We start from the raw sequence: 16065 nt of genomic DNA on the forward strand, positions 1-16065 counted from the left end.
GCATTCTCATCCGCCCTATTCTCCACTACGCGTTAAGTACTACTACGACACAGACACAGGCATACGCACGCTACAACAACTGGGTGTTGATAGCTGGTGCAGATCGGGCCCCTTGCTACTTACAGTCGGCGGTGACAGATTGATGTTGGAGCCTCGTCGTTCCTGCGGACCAATGCTCGAATGTCGTCGTATCGGTAGCCCTCCGCCCGGGGTTCCACCTGTGAAAAGAGAGGGAGGGGGGGACGGGGAGAGAAAACGGAAAACCAATGGGTCAACATAGCCAGTCTCGGGCGCCACCACCAGGTAGAGCTTATGTGCTAAGCTTATTTTATCCTTTAAGTGAGCGCCGGTTAAAGTTCACCGCAATGTGAGTGCAAGCGGTGACACCAAACCGGTGGTTTGAAGAATCTTCATGGGCTGAGGTTTTCATGTGTCTTAGTCACAGCTAGCTCAAACATCAGCTCAAGGCAGCGGTGTGGATGCTTCCGGGTGACTCAGTACAGCACCGAACAACATCCGAGCATTGATATTTGATTGCTTGCAATGTGTTGTAATTTGTGCAATTATTCAAAGGATTATTGTGGATTATATCTCCTGACAGGGTGTGCACTGGTTTCAGCAAAGGAAATGTACACGTGCTGGTGAAAATTCTGGAACAGAATTCGTACCATGTAGATCATAGGAATAATTTACAGGGTAACGCTTAGCATGACCAATTTGTAACCTATTTTGGGCTTCACTGTAGGCAAATGGAGGCGAAGAAATACCTCAATTGTTGTAAATTAAGTGAGTGTTTGAGACAGTTGTTAAGTTAAAACTCTTCTTCTATGACAAAAATTAGTCTTATGCCTCTGTGGATGAATTTTTAATAAACTTTACGACCGGTACGACCTTCCGATCATTTTGAATGATAAAGGATTTAAAAAAAATGTTTTTTGTAAAACAGTTTGATACTCGAAAATTGTCAAATGCTTAGACTCTCTATTGCAGTTTAATCGAAATGCGTACTTCCATGAAATTAAATGAATTCATGGGGTTCATTAGAATTGGAAATTTTGCTTTTAGCTGCACATTAAATTTAGAAACAAAACCTGATTAAAGTTTTGAAGAAGTCCATCAAATGATTTCATGGGAATAGTGTTTATATCATATTTGACTATGCAAATGGCAGGTTTCATTATTAGTACCAAGAACTACCATCATTTGGTAAATATGAATTGACCAAACCCGAGGCCATTATTTGCAGTAGATGGTGCGTTCATTGATTTACTCATTAATTATGGTTCCTGATACAACGGTCGAGCTGGTTAGATACGTCTGCAAACATGATTTGTCCTTTAACTGGTCCAATCGGACTGAGACATACATGGGAAAAAAGTTATGCTTCATGTACTAATCAATCTCAAGTTCGAATAGTGTTATACGCATGTAATATACACGTAATATATCTCCAAAAGAATATCTTGCAATGATTCCCAGAGATCATAGCTATACTTTATCATTCTCGGAATATTTTGTCGTATATGTCATGGAACATCCAGTCTTATACACCGATTGAATACCGGCATAGATGTCTTGATGTGTTTTGAAGCCACAACGACGGGAATCGTCTAGGAACCGGTTAATTAAAAATTACTCCTATCGTGATGACTGCAAAGAACCCCACAACACCCTCCACCATTAATCGCTAACGAAACCGTCCCATTGCTACTCACCCGGAGACGAAGCACAAGATGGCGCGATGCGTATTTTCGGTGTCATGAGCGTATTGTCGGACAGGCGGCGGTTCGGGAACGCGTTCACCACGCGCAGGAAGTTGCTGTCCGGCGAGGACGGCGAACCGCCGAACCACCAGCTACCTAGAGCACCCGATCCTGTTAGAAATGGGGTTACGACACACACACAACTATAGCATGCACACGTTTAGGACATTCCAATACCTCTTCGGGTACCTGTCGAGTTCTTGCGTGCCATATCCTCGGCGCTCGACGTTTTGCGCTGGTCGATGCGCAGGTTCGGTATGTTGAACTGCTGCGCGTTCATGTTGTCGGACGAGAACTGATGCCGCAGCGGCCGGTGCCGGTCCGGCGACGGGAGCGATAGATTGTCCAGCTTCAATTTGTTACGTTGTTGTCTATCTATTTGGTCCAGCATTTCTTGAAGCACCTGGAAAAAGGTCGTGCATGTGTGTGTGTGTTAAAGAACTCGAAGCGGTTTCCCTGCCGGTGAGCGTAGTACCTCCAGAAGAATCATAAACTGTTCCAGATTTAACGACGGATTCACGGTTTGCGGTAGCAGCGTGGGCATCACCTTGGTCGCCATGATGTTCACGGTTAAGCCATACTTTTTGTCACACAGCATGATCCGGTAGATGTCTGGTAGGTATGGGAATGCAAAGAGAAAGAGAGAATAAACGTTGGCTAACGATAGTGGGCCGTCAAGCGGAATGGAACTTATGGTACGGTTGGAAAAGGGGGTACGGGAGCACGTCGGAAGGGACTGAAGGAAATCCTATGAATAATTTTACGCCTACCGACTGGCGTATGCTTTATGCAGCCACACGCATACCTTACACGCGATACATTTGCGTCGGTTTTGGGGTGTGGTGCGCTTACTGTTCAATTTGCTTTATTAGTGTATCAACTGGTTTATGACATGATTTCTAGCTCATTAAATTACGCTTACTAGCGACAGCCGCGGGTTCCAAACTTTACCCACGTGAGGTGTGTGCTGGGGAAATATAATTTTATGCGTACCAGCTCCGTGTCAGCTGCTCTGGGCTGCGTTTTCGGTTTTATCGAACCACGGGTCCCCACCCGGTGTGCTTTTTGCGGGCGACGACTTCCCATAATGTGTGCTTTGATACCGGTGCAGACACACTAATTACTACCCACCGAATAACGATGAATCGGTTAGGCATTAGAATGAAAATGGTCCGTCTACCGAACACCACACGCTAATATGAGCATTGTTCTGACCTGCATGCAGTCTGCACTGTTATCGACATCAATGGTAAGCTAGTGAAGCATCATATATCAAAGAGCGGGCTTAGAGGAAGAAAAGCGCATTGTACGGCACAATCATCACCAATAGCTGCTCCATAAGCTAACTATGTATTACGTTTGGCAAGCAATTCCAGCACAATGTACGCCAACCTAATACCATCTCATTAAAATCATTAAACTGATAATAACTTATACATGCCCTAGGGCAGTAAGGATGCATCTCACGCATCGTAACTTTGATCGATATTATACGCCCGTGTGCGCCTTCGTTCTCGGAAATAGACAGCCGGGCGTGGGGGAATAGTAAAAATAAACTTTTGCTCGGTACAGTGTAGTACAACACTGTACGCTGGTCCCTCGGTGATAGATATAGGATGAAACACCTGAATGGAGAATTCGTTCTTTTTTTTCTATTTGGTCGCTCTCTCTCTCTTTCCCGCGCGCGCGCCTCATTGCTACTTGGAGCGTTAGCTACGACGCCTCCACGATCGTTCTGGATGACGTTATGCAAGGACTGTTTCCTATCCACTGAATGGAGGGTAGACAGTTGAGCAAAAACTTTTGCACGTGGGTTGTAAGGAAGATATTTTTATATTTAAATTTTAGACCACTTCGCCCGAAGTGATTACGGTGGTCATAGGAGCGCCTCAGTATACAGGAGCGAGGAGCAAGAAAAAGAAAAGCGTTACGCTTCTGATGCTACAACGGAAGGAAAAGTTGTTGTAAGATGAGTTGAAATGTTTACTTTTATAACATAAATATGATATTTGAATCCTAGTTAAAACCCATTCTTAAAATATCTAAAAGTTTAAGCAAAATGAAAATAAATTAGAAGATTTAAATTGAGGAAGTCAAACTGAAGTCTAGACAGGTGCCTTTTGACGGTTTGGAGAAGGACCGCCCTGGAGTTTTAAGCAATACGGCCAGGCGGTTCTACTAGAATTTAATAAGAAAAGTCTAGACATATACCCAGACACACGTTTACCTCTCGGGCGTAAAAGTAATAAACATGGCCTTGACATTATGATGTATTACATGGCTTTAATTATGTTTTTTTCTCTTTGCTTAACAAGTCAACAAACATTGCAGACAAAACCAACAATGACATGGCTCATGATACATGAGTACATGAGTAGGAACTAACGCGCCTCAGGATTATTTTTCTACTAGTTAACATGCTGCCAGCCTTTGCATACACGATTACCACCGAGAGGTTGATAAATTGTGCACCCAATAATAATGAAGGTACGGTGAGTTAATTGCTGACCAGCTTCCTCCCGCATTCATAATATTCCTGATAAAACAAGCACCGAATGTGCCTTGTGGACTCGGTGGTGGTAAGTTTCCCATTCACCAAACTAGGATTTACCCTAGACGAACGAACGATTTACCATTACCATATGCACACGAGGGCGATTTTCTTTGCAGCATTTCACCGCAGCTTAATGACTATGGATGAAATTGCTGAAACATCTCCCGGGCAATGGAATAGGTTCCGAAGAGTCTCACTGCTGAGCGGTTTCAAAACGCTTGCGGGCTGTTGCACAAAAATACACACACCGTTCCGACCATTGAACTGTCCGAGTCGGAGTTGCAGCACAAAACCCATCGTAACGTTGATTTGCAACAGGTAAACCCGCGTGGCACAGTAGCATTTTGTGAAAACTGTCATCTCACCGGGTGAGTCGACCGCAGTTCGCCGCCAAGCAGACCTGGGAAGCGTTCTGGGAGTTGGAGTTGCACAGGGAACTGGAACGGGTGTTGCCGATACTTACTGACGACGCGCACCACAATGTCCGGATCGGTGAGCCGTACCTCGAGCAGCAGTGGCAGCACCTCATCGATTATCTGTCACAAAGGGGGGAGGCCGAGATGAGATGAGGTTTCTCGCTGCATCATGCCCGGCGGTGTCAACTCACCTGAGACTTATCCAGCTTATCCAGCGTACGTTCGACGCACTGCAGCACGTTGCCCATGATTTTCAGATCGCTCTGGTTCTTCTCGAACACCGACTTTAGCTTCGGCAGCACCAGCTTCTTGATCGTGATGTCGTCCAGATAGTCGTACACGTTCGTTACCGCCACCAGGGCTGCACTCTGCGAACGACGGAAGGGTTGCGAACCGTAAAGCGTACCGTGATTGAACGAGCGGGCAAGCGAACGGACGAAAACTGTGTGGGAAATTAATTTATCACAGCTCGAATCTCGGCGATAACCCACTCGCCTCCCCAAACGCGGGTGTTGGGCAACAAAGCGTTGAACCGAAGCTTTCAAGAAGTTTTCGTTACGGGAAGGGATCCCAGGGGAGAGGAACCTTTCGTTCGACTCGCGCTCGCAGATAATTGACATTGGTGAGGAGGGAAAGCGGCTCTGTCGTTTTCATTTCTCTCGTTCGCAAGTAAGTAGGATCGAGTGGAGCTTAATCCTGTAAGGCGTCGACCAAGAGCGGGCGGAAGTTGATTCAAGGTTTTGATCTTGATAGGGTTGTGATGGATTTGATTGAACCTTGCCGCTTTCGTGTGCTGTCCCGCATGCACCTCATCTGGGTCATCGGTTGCATCTGCTGGATAAACTATTGCCGCTAGCTCGGCAGAGATGCTGAGCATTATGAAATGCAAATGGGAAATAGTGCAAACGGTAACAGGTTTGGATTGTGGATTAATGTTGGAGAGTTATTGAAATGCTTGAAAGTTCAATCACATTTTCTCGTGGTGAATGTGCTTTTTTCTGGGAAACGATTTGCGCTATCAAGAAAACACATGCTTCTCGAGGTTTGCAGGCACATGAAAGCATTATTGGGAAATGCCTTACCGACTGGAACATTTTTATGGCACCGATTCAATGCACAACACTTCAAACGAACGGGAAACAACAGGGAGTTTGGAGATAGTTCTATGTGGAGTATTATCGTGTTGAAGCGTAAACAACACTCGCATCCTTAAAAACAATCGCTTAGAGCTCCCTGTGAGTGCAGGTGAAGTATTATTTTCAGAAGCTGAGATTGTAATTTCCCTCAAAACATTTGCGCTCTAGCATCCTGTTACGAATAAGTTCACTTGCGTAGAAGATTATCAGCCGAGAAGATAAAGAGAGGTCGAGAATTACCTAATTGGATTGCTGTGCCATGATGGGAGGGCATACGTCTTCTGGCAGGTGGTGGCCATTTTACATACCCTGCCCCAAAATACCGTACCTGCTAATAACACATGACATCCAGCCCGGCAACCGCACCGTGTGTGGCGTCTCACACGCCCAACTCACCTGCACCTGTATCGTTGTGCTTTCCAGTGCGTTGAACAGTAGGGGTAAAACTTCCGTCCGTATATCGTCCCGTGGTGTTTTCTCTAGAATAATGTGTAAGTTCTCTAATAACGCTACGGTTGCTTGTATAGATTTTGGAGCTACAAAAACAGTCCTGTGGGCGAGAGCGAGGAAGAAACCCGGGCGGCCGAACATGGAAGAGAAGAGCAAAAATTGGTATAACGCCACCGTACCGCACCGGGGAACGGGGAACGGAACGGTGGCGTTGTACCGGAGGATGTGTGAAATCTGTTAAGATCTAGCTTGTAAAGAACATACAAAGCACACACACACACACACACACACACAAACACAGTATTACATTACATCCATTGGAAAGATGGTGGGGTAGACAGCGGGAGAAAGGAATGCTTGCGTACACAATGGAATCGAAGGTGGGTTGAGGATGGTGGTGCTTACTTAAAGGTAGGTAAAATGATTGCTTCATATTCCGAGTTTGAAGATTCTTGGACCAGGGTGAGGGCGGGCTGCAACACGGCGGCCAGCACTTCATCAGCACGCATTTCCTGCTGCAGATTAGGCCAGATATGTTGCCACCAGAGTTTCTGTGCGGGAAGAAACAGAAGGTCGACGTGTAAGTGGTAAAGTGTGGCTGTGTGTATGCCCACCGCACGTAAACACCACCGGCGTGGATGGTTATGACAGATAAATTGAATAGCCATTTTAGTAGTAGTTTTGTCTGTTCCTGTTCCGGTACCGGTGCTACGGTACACGGGAAGGGAAAACTATCAATTTCACGGAAGAACTTAGCTGGTAATAGACTGGTTAGAGCAGTGATAACAGTTAGGCACTTAGATGGATGACGCTGGTACACTCAACATACTAATTGAGAACAACAAATTTATGAATTTGTTACGAATGCTGACTTTTTACTATTGAATGTCCTTAAAATTCGAAGTTTAATTTTAAAGAGTCATTTACGATTGAAGGTGCTAACAAATAACAAATGATGCCTATAGGTGTTTTAGTACAGAGCTGTTCTAAATGTGTATAAGTCACGGAATTAAGTAAGATACACCGAATGAACAAACGTCAAGGTATTATAGTTTTTCTTGAGGAACCCTATCTACATATTTGATTGGGTTGAAGTTACTAGTTTGTGAGGCACCGTTGAGATTTTCCGAGAATCTGTTGTCTTTTAATTCATGATGAACGACCTGGCCTTATTGCTAGAATCTGGTTTTAACTCGTATAACTCGATCCATGAATTCATGAAATATCCTAATTTTCCTCCCATTTGACTGTCAGTTGACTGGGGAACACTCTTAAATTCATACAAACATTTAAATATCTAGCAGTGCATGGGACGGAAAGGCTTGTATGCATAATGTATCTTCAGTATTTCCTGAAAACAAAAGTCTGGTCTAGGGATTGCTTTTATCGCAGAATGGTGTAGAGTTTCATTATTCGAAAAATACTGCGAAAGACGTTTTTTTCAAAATGTGTTAAATTTTAACGAAGTGCTTTTTTCCTTGATTTATTGTCTATTCTGCATTATTATATTTGTTTCTTCTGAGCGATTATAGGAACAATACCGCAGGCTTTCTACTTTCTTCATAAGACAATAAGGAACAGAGTAGTATGATTGATTGTATTTTAAGATTGAGTACAATAAATTTTTGTTGTTATATTCTTCAAACATCGTAAGTAGAATGAGAAGACTTAATATCACGAAACAATGTCTGCTTATTTCTGAGGATTTCATCCCTGGATATTTTGAAGATTTTATCATTACTTCATGTCAGCGTTTTTATGAAGTACAGTTCCGAGCCTGAGCAACCATTTGTGGAATTCCAAAGACGCATATTTTCTTTTAAATAAATATCTTCTTCTTCTTCTTTGGCATTACAACTTCGAAAGACCTCGGCCTGTTAGTTCTGACTTTCTGAGACTCGATTAAAATGACCCTCTAGAACCCGTAGCTGGAAATTCGGTCCTGCATACGGGGAGGCGGTCTGGATGGGGTTTGAACTCCGGTCCTGCCATGCGAATATTGGCTCCGCTGTCACCTCGGTCACCGGTCCACTCCCATAAATTAACATAGAAGCATGCAATCTTCTTCAACTCCTTAGAAGCACGACCTGCGAGGTCAGCACAACGGACCGGATAGGATTCGAACCTATCCTGTGAAGAATGGTGCAGCTATTTCATCTACTGGGAAACTATTTCAAAACAAAAACATTCACATGAGTACATGAGCCATCTGCAGCTGTATTAAGAAATTATTATTTTAAATGAATTTTAATATAAATGTTTGTTCATCAATCTTTAGAATAGCTAGCTCGACTTCGGGCTTGCTGCGGACGTACTGATGACCTCTGCTTTTGTAAGAAAAAAACTTAGCTAAAAAGAGCTAAATATAAAATTGCAATCATCCAAAACGCATTCTTCTTCTTCTGTGGCACTACAACCTCGAGAGGTCTCGGCCTGCCATTTCTGGCTTTCTGTGACTTAATTTTACCCGTAGAAAAGTAGTCAGCCTTTCGTACGGGGAGGCGGTCTGGATGGGATTTGAACCCCGGCCCTGCCGTGTGAAGACCGGCGCCGCTGTCGCCTCGGCCACCGGACCGCCCCCCCAAAACGCATTAACAGCTAGACAATAAAAAATAATGAACAAACTTTAGTTTAAACAGTGTTCATTTTTACGTAATCAAAATGATTCAACAAATACGAACCTCATTTTTCATGCGTTAGAAAACATTTCCCTTTGAACGACTGTAAACCTTCTTCTAATGATGTTTAAAAAGATTTCTGTTATCCCTTACACCATCCTATTTTCGTGGTTTTGTATTTCTTTTTTCGCCTCACCTTTCGTGCGTATGATCGCCGACAGCACACGTGAACGATGTGTGAGGTATTAAATTTACGACCCATCACATTGTAGAATGGCAAATTAAACAGGGCGAATCGCGAATGGGTCGCTGCCAATCGAGAGTGGTGTGATTTATAGGGAACCAGCACGATAAACTGATTACTGCCCTTCATGTTGTTTTCCATCCGCTTTCCACCGTTATCCAACGATTCGCGAGTCTCGCCAAGTCACATGCCAAGCAAATCCATCGGCACGGAACTCTTTCGCACCCGTCTGAGCGAGCGAGTGTAAGAAAATGAGGAATATATTGCCAAACTGCTGCTGCTGAAATCAATATTGTTGCCTTTAACGGACTGGCGGCAAAGTGTGGAAAAGTCGGACGATCAAATCTAATTTGCACTTTTACATTGTTAACCCCCGCCAGGATTGGGGGATCGCTTACTGCTTTTTGGTGAGCATCTTACGCGCTGCTTTCGAAGAAAAGCGAATCCAACGTTTTTCCAGCAACAACAGCGCCCGTTTCGATTGGACTCTAATGGTCGAACCGCTAGCTGGAACTGTGTGCAACAGGTTGTTGTGCCCGGGTAAGATGAGCTACGAGCCTGCCACACTCGTCACAAGCGTGGCTCCGATTCTGACAACAACGGTGAAGCTTGACTGCTTCACCCAGCTATCCTTCGATTGCATCGATTGAGGTTGATTGATTTTTGAAACCCGGGCTCGGTTCGGATGAAAACCGAGTTTTTGCATCAGGTCAATTTGCCTCGGGCGATGAACGGACGGCCGGTGGGAGGGGTTTTCGAAGCATTGGCAAAATGGCTTCCGATGGTTCGACCACGCTCTTATTGAAGCTCTCGGGCGGTAAACGGTATTCGAACGAATCGTTACCAAAGCACAGATAGCTCGACAGTGAGAGGGCCCAGAGTGTGTTGGGAAGGTGGGTGTGGGAAGACGAACCCTTATTAAGCAACGCAACGCAAATGAACTGGAAAAAGAGAAAAGGTTGTTTACATCCGTGATTGGTGTGCAGGTTAGGGCAAACAGCCCTGGAAACCGCATAAAGGATCGATCAACCATTCAGACCTGGCCTGTTACAAGCAGGTTCGATAAAGACGTTTTGTGTGCGATATTTGTGTTGGAAATAGCTTGTGGGCTGCTGTTGTTTTACATGGTTTTTGTAATTGATTATGATTAACCGTGATGAGCGTTCGTTTTTACCGCAGGAAAATAATAAATTAAAAGTACACAAGATACATTGTTGACAAGTGAGTTTGTAATGTTTTCTAACAAGAAGTAAAGGACAAAAATTTTGGGTGGTCTGGTGGTAGTAACGACAACAGCACCGGTCTTCATACAGCACCATGGTTCAAATCCCAACCAGACCGTTCTTTCGTAGCGAGGACTGACTCTCCAACTATGGCGTATCATAATGTCTAGCAAGCCAGAAATGACAAGCATGACCTAAGGGGTCGTTAGGCCAAGAAAGAAGAATAAGAAAAGGAAGAAGAAGATGATGATGATCTAAAATATCTTCTTTGTTTGATGGATATTGCTAGCAATTATTATTAGACCTCTTATGAAATAGTAGTGACCAAACTTTTAACAACGAGAATAAGTAGAATGACAACGAGCAACATCACCTGTTATCTGAAGGAGGATAGAAATCACTCATTCTCATTCTCAATCTACCATCTGTCTTCGTATTGACCTGGCACAACGATGGTCCACCTGAGACTCACTAGGGAAAACCTTGGAGTACTATCACCTATAAGTCAGTTCAGATTCAGACATATGCTAATGAAGTCAAATGTCTGAGGCTTTCCTGAGCAGTAGAAGCTTATCAAGCAATGGAACGCACGACTCATGTCTTTGGGTTGAAGATTAACGAAGCGTAAACAAAAATGAACGAATATATGATCGAACTAAGAGGTCGTCTCCTTCACTTAGCTTGGGTAAAAAGTAAATCACCCATTGACCATACTACTGTTTGTCGAAACTTTCCCGCTTAAAATACCTACTGCGACGATATCAGAGACAAAGGCTCTGTTTAAAACTAAAGGTCAGTAGAGTTTTTGATCAGGTATGTGAGTTAGTTTAATGAAGTGATCTCTATAAAGACGAGCACCGTGAGCTGTTCAATGATCTCAACGCAGCGTGCTCTATAGGCTGTACGATTGGGCAGCGACTTAGACTGGCCTGGCTCCGGTGTAAAGACTTGTTTGACTATCCACGTGGACAAGGGACATTTTTATAAAGTAATGGATGATTTCTCCAGTAAGCTTAGAATATTGAACTCTAAACCGACGTGATCGATTGCAATAGATTTTTGCAGTAGGGCAAAACTGAGAACAGTTTTTAGTGCTTGATGTAAATACATTTCCAAGTTTTCTTGAAAAAAAAATTGACCCACGTAACTATTACTTCTACGATGAAGAACAGGAATGTACAATATAGTATTGACTAGTAAAACTATAACAAAGCCTCGAATCTTCATACTTTGCAGGACATTAAACGTTGTACCTAAAAACTGGTTTCCTGCAATTATATCAGCTGTTTTCCAACAGTGTAATTAGCTCTCAATATTTGTTCATTCGCATTCATAGAATATGATATTGCATTCTGAGAGTGCTTCCTGTTCAGGCCTAGGCTCACATCGCTGATTATTATTTAGCGAAAGCATCATTTACCAGAACAAACAATCCTCATCAGCACCATTATTGATGTACACTGCCTTCATCCAATACGGTACGCACTTATTTGCGCACCGAGCCCCGAACCCCAAATGCAAATCAATTATGCATTCCCGAAAATGTCAGCCACCGTTCAGCAAACAGAAATTCGGCTCCAGTAATGAGTGCAGTAATATTCATCGCTTTGCCAGCATTAAATCATTAACATCGGTTTAACTTGGTGATGGTGCGAGGCGGTCCAATCCATCGACAAATTTGCGATCTAACGCCACCCCAGCGTGACCGGTGCCGATTATTACGAATTTGTGCAGCGAAGCAAAATGAAGCAATTTTGTGCAAGCCTTTTCCCATCGAGGAAAGAAAAAAATGGGCGCTCGCTGCACAGGACACCTGAGGGAAGCGAGTACACAGCGAATGAATTGTTTTGCTGTGTAGATCGCGTCGCGCTTGATGGAAATCGGGCGGACGGACGGCCGGTGAACGACCACGGCATCAAATAGCAAATAAAAACATATTTTCACGTCCGTGTAGCTTCTTACCCGCGGTATGAACGGTAGAACTTCTCTGAGCGTGCTCCGGTAGTAGTGCGTTTTCTGCGTCGGATCCTTCATGTTGATGACATCGAGAAATTGTAGCGCCTGGACGGCCGGATCGCTGGAACGAGTCGTGGCCGGAGAGGAAGAATTAAAGAGCGTGTAAAAAAAGGGACGTGGAACACTAGAAACGCTGGCGGAACCGAAGAAAATGGGAAAATAACGAAATGCGAAACGATTCGAAACGGAACGAAATGGAATTAGGTGGCACCGGACGGACGGTGGAGGTGAAAAAAAAAACGAAAACCCTCCGAACAACACGGCCCAATCCAATTATGCCGTTGCGTACCGCGTGCTGTGTGCATCGAGCCGCGAGGAAACTTCCGGCGAAAAAATGGTAAAGTGAGGCTGGAAGGCCCTTCTATTTTTTGTATCTTCTGTCGCCCACCCGATGCCGCCGGGAAGAGTAAAGTAAACGTGTCCATCCTACCTGAAGTACTTGATGAGCGTTAGTAGCTGAGCCGTCGGGCGAGCTCCGGGTGATTTCTTCAATAGCCTTGTGGTTGCCTCCTGCAGCGGGATCGGTATCCTCGGTAGGATATTGTGCACGGCCTCATCTAGCTGATGATTTATAGAAAATTAGTTCCCGTTCTTCTGTTCACTCGCTTTCGCTCGCTCCGTTTAAACTAATCACCGATCCCTCCCAGGTCTCGGAAACCTCGGGACATCATCCCCGACGTATTGGTGTGTGTGTGTACTCATCGCAAGAGGAAGCATGGCGCCAATTTATAGGGCGGCCAAGGGACACACCATAAGGTAGCTAAGGTAGAGAACGGTGTGGCAACGGTTTGGGGAGGAAAGATGTGGTCCGGGTTTGGTGCACATACATTGATTGCGTGTGAATGGAACATGTTCGTGCTGTCGGTCCGTGGTGTCGTGACGGAGCTTTATCGCGTGGGATATATTTGCAGTATCAATGGGCTTCTAATAATAGGCTTGCTCCATTAAAGGTCTGCGCGACACGAATCACCCAAGCATTTCACCACACACACACACATACACAACCTGTGTTTTGCGTATGTTTTTTGTGCAAATAATTTGCCGACGCTCGCTTAAGACTACTCCCTGAAGGGACACAAACACACACACACACACACACAAAAGTTCGACGGCATGGTCGGTGGGAGTGAATGTATTTTTGAATCTAATCAACAATCTGTTGGCAGTACATAATAACAATTTTTGTGAGTCTTCCTACCGCCGGCGTACGAAGGTGGCATACACGTGCTAACCGTCCTAGACGGGCAAATAAACTGAAGCAAAACCCCGTTGCCTCGTAGCCACCCGGTACAACGCGAACAGAAAAGTGTATGCTTCCCGGAGCAATTTACCAACGGGCTTGTAAGTTACAACGTACCGGGTTGGTAGCACTTTTCCGAAAACCCCTAACCTCGTGCTGGTTTTTCTGGTGTGTAAGGGAAAAAATCATGGCCGCTTCTGTTCTGCAGAGTCTCCGAGTCGCCGAGTGCAGGCCGGGCAGAGAGTTTGGAGTTGATTTAATTATTGTTGTGAATAAAATGAAAGCTAACCAAGTTAAATGATGTAAAAAAGAGGGAGTACGAGCGTTCCCTGTACGGTACCGGGTACGTGAAAGGATTCTGCTGTATTAGTCGTCCGTGTGTATGTGAGGCTTTTGCAAAACGTGTGAAGGTGTTGTATTGTTGTTGGGATATAAAGTTAGCACTTTGAATGTGTTTCTAAATACGGGCGCCACCATCTAAATACGTCCCCATCGACAGTAATTGAGAGAGAGAAAGGGAGAACATAAAATGCTATAAAACTTTACCCTGTAGAGCAAACGTTTATAGCAAAGCTAGGATTAATGTTTCTGGACTTCTTTAAGGCAATAAACGGGTCGCTTGCAAAAGCACAAGTCTTGTTTATAAATTTCGATCTCATCTCACACAGTTTAAGTTGTATTAAAAAGCATGCAAAGTAATATAATGACTTGTTTTTAGGATAAAAGTGCAGGGCCAAGGAAACCGGCTGTCGGACGTCGGCCTGATTTTGTGTACAAAATATTACACCCGTAACATGATCCATCAAACTCCACAATTTTGGAGGTACCTTCTATGTACCTTCTGCGTGTACCTTATCAGCACCAGAAACATAAACGATGTACGGAATTTATGATTACACTTAGGGCGCTGCCTCTTTCTTTTGCTGCCTTTTTTCCGCGCTTGTACCCTTGCTGTCATTGCTTTGAATTGTGCGTGCGCCTTTTGTGTGTCTCATCTTGGGCGATGTCTTATAAGCGACACGCAAGGAAAGTTACTTCCGAAGATTGCTTTGTTCGGCGATGTAAGCCAAACCAGGGCCAAGACTCGGGTCTTGCACTCAGGTACTAAACTCAACCAAGCGAGCAACCAACCAAACTCCGGCAGGATGCCCGCTATACATCAAAGCTTAAATTGGATACTATTCACGGATGCTGACGGAAAATTGGGAAAAAATAAATTTATCGTCAGGAACTGTGGAATGTGCTTTTGGTGGGTTTGTTTGCCGTATGTGTGCCCCTTCGACTCCGTAGAACAGATTGGAGCTTAAAGGCTCACAATGCTTTCGGAAGGGCTGAAAATTAGAGCAGTCCGGCTTAACGTTCGCACCCGGATGAATATTCATCATCACCGGGAGTTGAAGTCGTACGACAGCCAAACAAGACGCGTCGAACTAGTGCTCCGGATTGCATTGCATTCGGGAAAAAAATGAGGCGTGTAAGAAAAAGTGTAGTGACGGAGGAGCATATAAAGCACATAATTTCGCGTGTGTGTGTGTGGGAAAACCCCCGAACTGGGTGCCATTTTGGGTTCGGCGTTGGTCGGTCGAGCGTGCCCAAAATACCAACCAGTTCCATCTGCTTCAGGTAGGTCGAGGGTGAATTGCCCGACTGGATCAGCGAGCGGCCGTGGTTGAAGATGGCGCAAATAACCATGCCGAGCGAGAACATATCGCTCAGTATGCTGCAGCTACTGTTAATCTGGATTTCGGGCGCTGTGGAACGAGATGAGTCGCGATGAGTTGATGAACTTTTTGTCTGTGTTTCTGTGTGTGGCGAGTCTCATAACCTACCCATATAGTCTAGATTCGGTTGCACCAGCTTGGAGGCTCTGGTCGACCAGGGTTGGCACGGTACGGGATCGGTTGCATCGGTTTCGTTGGTGCGCTCGGTAAACTCGAATCCGGCCAACTTCCAGGTGCCCTTTTTCGTGATCAGTATCGATGACGGGCAGACGTTTTTGTGTATCACTTGCCCGGAGTAGTGCAGGAACGATAGTGCTTCGGTGATCTGTAACGAATGGAATACAGTTTGGGTTTCGTCAATCGTCATGGGAATGGAATGGAAGTATAATGAAGTTTTGAATAACGTTATTTATTTGTGCCTTTTCGTTTCGTTACGCTCTACACGCTGCAGGTCGAGACCACGCTGAGGATTGAAAGGTATTATGTTTCAAGGAGGAGATCGTTTTTTGTTTATGCATAAATAATTCAATAAAAACATTAACAAACGATACATTTTCCGACCATTATGTTTTTAAAATTCTTCAAAAAATGCATGAACAATAATATTTATTTAAAAAAAATCCTTGATCAGCGGATTAAGAAACAAAATGATTTTATTTTGAATAAAGCAAATACATCCAACAA

General features: G+C 44.4%; 1 protein-coding gene across 2 annotated transcripts in view; it reads right to left on the minus strand.

The window, feature by feature from the left end:
- The window catches only part of LOC118509360 (SCY1-like protein 2), a 105400-nt gene that overhangs the window by 32430 nt on the left and 56905 nt on the right, over nucleotides 1–16065 (minus strand). For both annotated transcript variants that reach the window (XM_036049882.1, XM_036049883.1), the window contains exons 7-18: nucleotides 15490–15706; nucleotides 15266–15411; nucleotides 12851–12981; nucleotides 12367–12481; nucleotides 6725–6870; nucleotides 6266–6419; nucleotides 4925–5101; nucleotides 4781–4853; nucleotides 2239–2375; nucleotides 1953–2166; nucleotides 1716–1874; nucleotides 124–218 (exon numbers count right to left, since the gene is read on the minus strand). In XM_036049882.1, coding sequence (XP_035905775.1) covers nucleotides 124–218; nucleotides 1716–1874; nucleotides 1953–2166; nucleotides 2239–2375; nucleotides 4781–4853; nucleotides 4925–5101; nucleotides 6266–6419; nucleotides 6725–6870; nucleotides 12367–12481; nucleotides 12851–12981; nucleotides 15266–15411; nucleotides 15490–15706 — 1764 coding nt within the window. The remainder of the gene's footprint in view (nucleotides 1–123; nucleotides 219–1715; nucleotides 1875–1952; nucleotides 2167–2238; nucleotides 2376–4780; nucleotides 4854–4924; nucleotides 5102–6265; nucleotides 6420–6724; nucleotides 6871–12366; nucleotides 12482–12850; nucleotides 12982–15265; nucleotides 15412–15489; nucleotides 15707–16065) is intronic.

The sequence above is a fragment of the Anopheles stephensi genome, chromosome 3, assembly GCF_013141755.1.
Source record: "Anopheles stephensi strain Indian chromosome 3, UCI_ANSTEP_V1.0, whole genome shotgun sequence".
NCBI lineage: Eukaryota > Metazoa > Arthropoda > Insecta > Diptera > Culicidae > Anopheles > Anopheles stephensi.